General features: G+C 35.3%; 1 protein-coding gene across 1 annotated transcript in view; it reads left to right on the top strand.

The window, feature by feature from the left end:
• LOC106760650 overlaps window positions 1–2,135 on the top strand; it is a 6,844-nt gene extending 4,709 nt beyond the window's left edge. The window contains exon 5 of the mRNA XM_014644064.1: window positions 2,046–2,135. Within this exon, the coding sequence (XP_014499550.1) occupies window positions 2,046–2,135 (90 nt within the window). The remainder of the gene's footprint in view (window positions 1–2,045) is intronic.
• The last annotated feature ends 573 nt before the right edge of the window (window positions 2,136–2,708 follow it).

Genomic DNA, 2,708 nt, shown 5'->3' with positions numbered 1-2,708 from the left:
TTGTAAGGATTTTCATTTGACAACCCATGGAATTGGTTGTTCTGGACTAACTGAATGAGTGCCGGACTCATCACCATGTTGGTTGTATTGTCTGTTGGCACTGCAATGCTGTTAAAGTTGAAGGGGCCAACTGTATTAGCTGCGTCCCCCAAAGTGCGTTTGGGAGGAGGTTGATTGGCCATCTCCTCTAGATCTGGTGCAAAAGTCTCAACTGTAGAATGCGAAGAAGCTTCTGGAGAAAGAGATCTCTCACGCGAAGACGTCTCTTTCTCCTCTCGTCTGGAGACCTTCTAACAGAGGTTGTTGGTTTTTCCTGCTTCTAGTATGTATTGTTTCCTGCATACACAAGAAACACACCCTAAAAGCACTTTTATAGAAAAATAAAACAAAACACAATAAAAGAAAAATAAAACAAAAATAATTACAACCAAGTCAAATTCAATCAATTCACACTACTAGAAAAATAAACCTCGAGTCCCCGGCAACGGCGCCAAAAACTTGTTGACAAATTGGCAAGTGTACAAAATCGTACAAGTAATATAAATGGTAAGACCAAGTATTGTTTTCCCAAGAGACTTGAAAGGTTTTCTCGTTCACGTGAATTAAAATAATAAGACTTTGAAAATAAAAATTAATAAATTGGATTTGAGAACAAAAATATTAACATGCAAAATAAAGTTGATTCAATTGACAAAAGAAAACAATGGATGAATGGATGTTGTTGGGGGTTTACAATTTCATCTAGTCCGCTCTCTCTTACCTACTACCCTTGAATATTAGTTTGATTAATTCAATTGTTATGCGACTTTTTTAGCCTCCCCTTAACCCGATCCCTCGGCGAAAAGAGCCTAATATTAACTACTGGCTTGCTATCCCTAGCCTCCCCTAGTAATTAATACCGCATTATAAACAGAAGTTAGCGCAATTGATCGTGCTACCCTTATCCCTAGGTGGTATTGCAAAATCAAGAAATTACTCACCAGTTCATGTCATTACTGTACGTCCCCATATCAATAAAGACAAACATCAGTTACCGAATAGTTAAACGATAAAGGCCTTAAGCACAGATGATAACCCAACAATAATCAATCAAAACATATGGAGACCATATAAATAATCAAGAGTTTAAATAAAAGAGAGCATCAAGAGTTTAAATAAAAGAGTTTAAATAAAAGAGAGCATCAGAATGTTAATGGTTTAAGGAGACAATAAGGATAGAATCAAATTCTAGAATTGGAATTGTTAACCCATATAGACGCAGTCCAATGCATTGCTTTGCAGCTGTTTAATTCCAAATGTAAATCTTCAAAGCAATGTCCTTCCTGCAAAACCTTTCAAAAACCTCTTCCAGATCAAGCATAGTGGTTAAGCAAGAATAATATTAAAATAGAAGTCAATGTATATAGATTCATGACAGTTCAAGCACAGTTGACTTCAATCAGATCAAAGACGAATCAATCAAACAGTGTATCAGAATTCATTCAAACAGATTAAGTAAATGGATTGATTCAAACAACTAATTTTCATTTCTTTGATAGAAAAGATATTACATTGGAAGATAGTCAACTAGGAAATAAAAATAAAAGATAGACGTAAAAGATATGGCATACTAAGCCGTATACAATATGAAAACATATTAATAATAGAATAGTAGTGTGCATTAATCATTCCTCTCCTTCATTGACTGCTCTCATGTTCTCTTTTTGGTTTTACCTTCCAGGAGTTGTGAAATAAGGTCTATCTTTTCTTCCATTTGATCAATCCTATCGCCAACCACTTGAATTAGATCACCAAAAGTACTTCTCATATGGATTGTTTATCACAGAATCTAAATTAGAGACCTCCAGTGAAGAAATTTCTATAAATAGATTTGTCTTGTAATTATCCTTATTATAGTGCCATCCTTCTTCACACCAGACAAGACAAAGTGATCCAAGAGTGTTGAAGTTTATTGCATTTTCATTCTTGCTTTACCATACTCTTTCACCAGAGACATCTACTCTATGTAGTATTAATATGTTGCTAACAAGGATACCATATGGTAGGATTCGAGCAAAAAATTGAGTAGCCCTGATCATGTGGTTCTTGAGCACTTCAATCCAGTTTGTAGGAATGTTGTTCTTTGTGGCATGTAAGAGATAGACATCCTCAGTAGTCATTTTGTCCAATAATAGTCTCCCTGGCAGAACCACTTGAGCTAAAACATGTGCCAGTAACATTTCTTCAATCCTAAGATATTTGTGAAGTAGCATATTTTCTCTTATCTCATTGACAGGGACTCTGAGCTAGGTTATAAACATATCCTTTTTGTTTAGCCATTGATTTATTTGAGAATCAGGTTCATGTGATAGGAAACCATTGGGTTTGAGACCAGTTGTTTGTCTCCAAACATCCTTGTTGATGATGATATCAACATCCTTTACTCTTGAAGTAATGACTCCATCAACAAGTCTAAGATTATGATAGAAGATTCTGACAATATCAGGAAACCATTTTCCTTTCATTTGCACAAGTGTAGTCAAATTTTGTTTCTCAATCCATTTAGGAAACGTAAAGCTTTCTTTCTCAAAGAGCCTCAGGTCCAAATATCTTGGTGCAACAACCTCTATTGCAAACCCCATATATCTTTTCTCTTCAATAACTGTTTCCATAAGTGATGCAGAGGATCTTTCTTTCACGCATTTTGAAGGATGAATTTTGGAGGCCAT

Source organism: Vigna radiata, chromosome 5 (assembly GCF_000741045.1).
Source record: "Vigna radiata var. radiata cultivar VC1973A chromosome 5, Vradiata_ver6, whole genome shotgun sequence".
Taxonomy (NCBI): Eukaryota; Viridiplantae; Streptophyta; class Magnoliopsida; order Fabales; family Fabaceae; genus Vigna; species Vigna radiata.
This window is presented reverse-complemented; position numbering and strand designations above follow the sequence as displayed.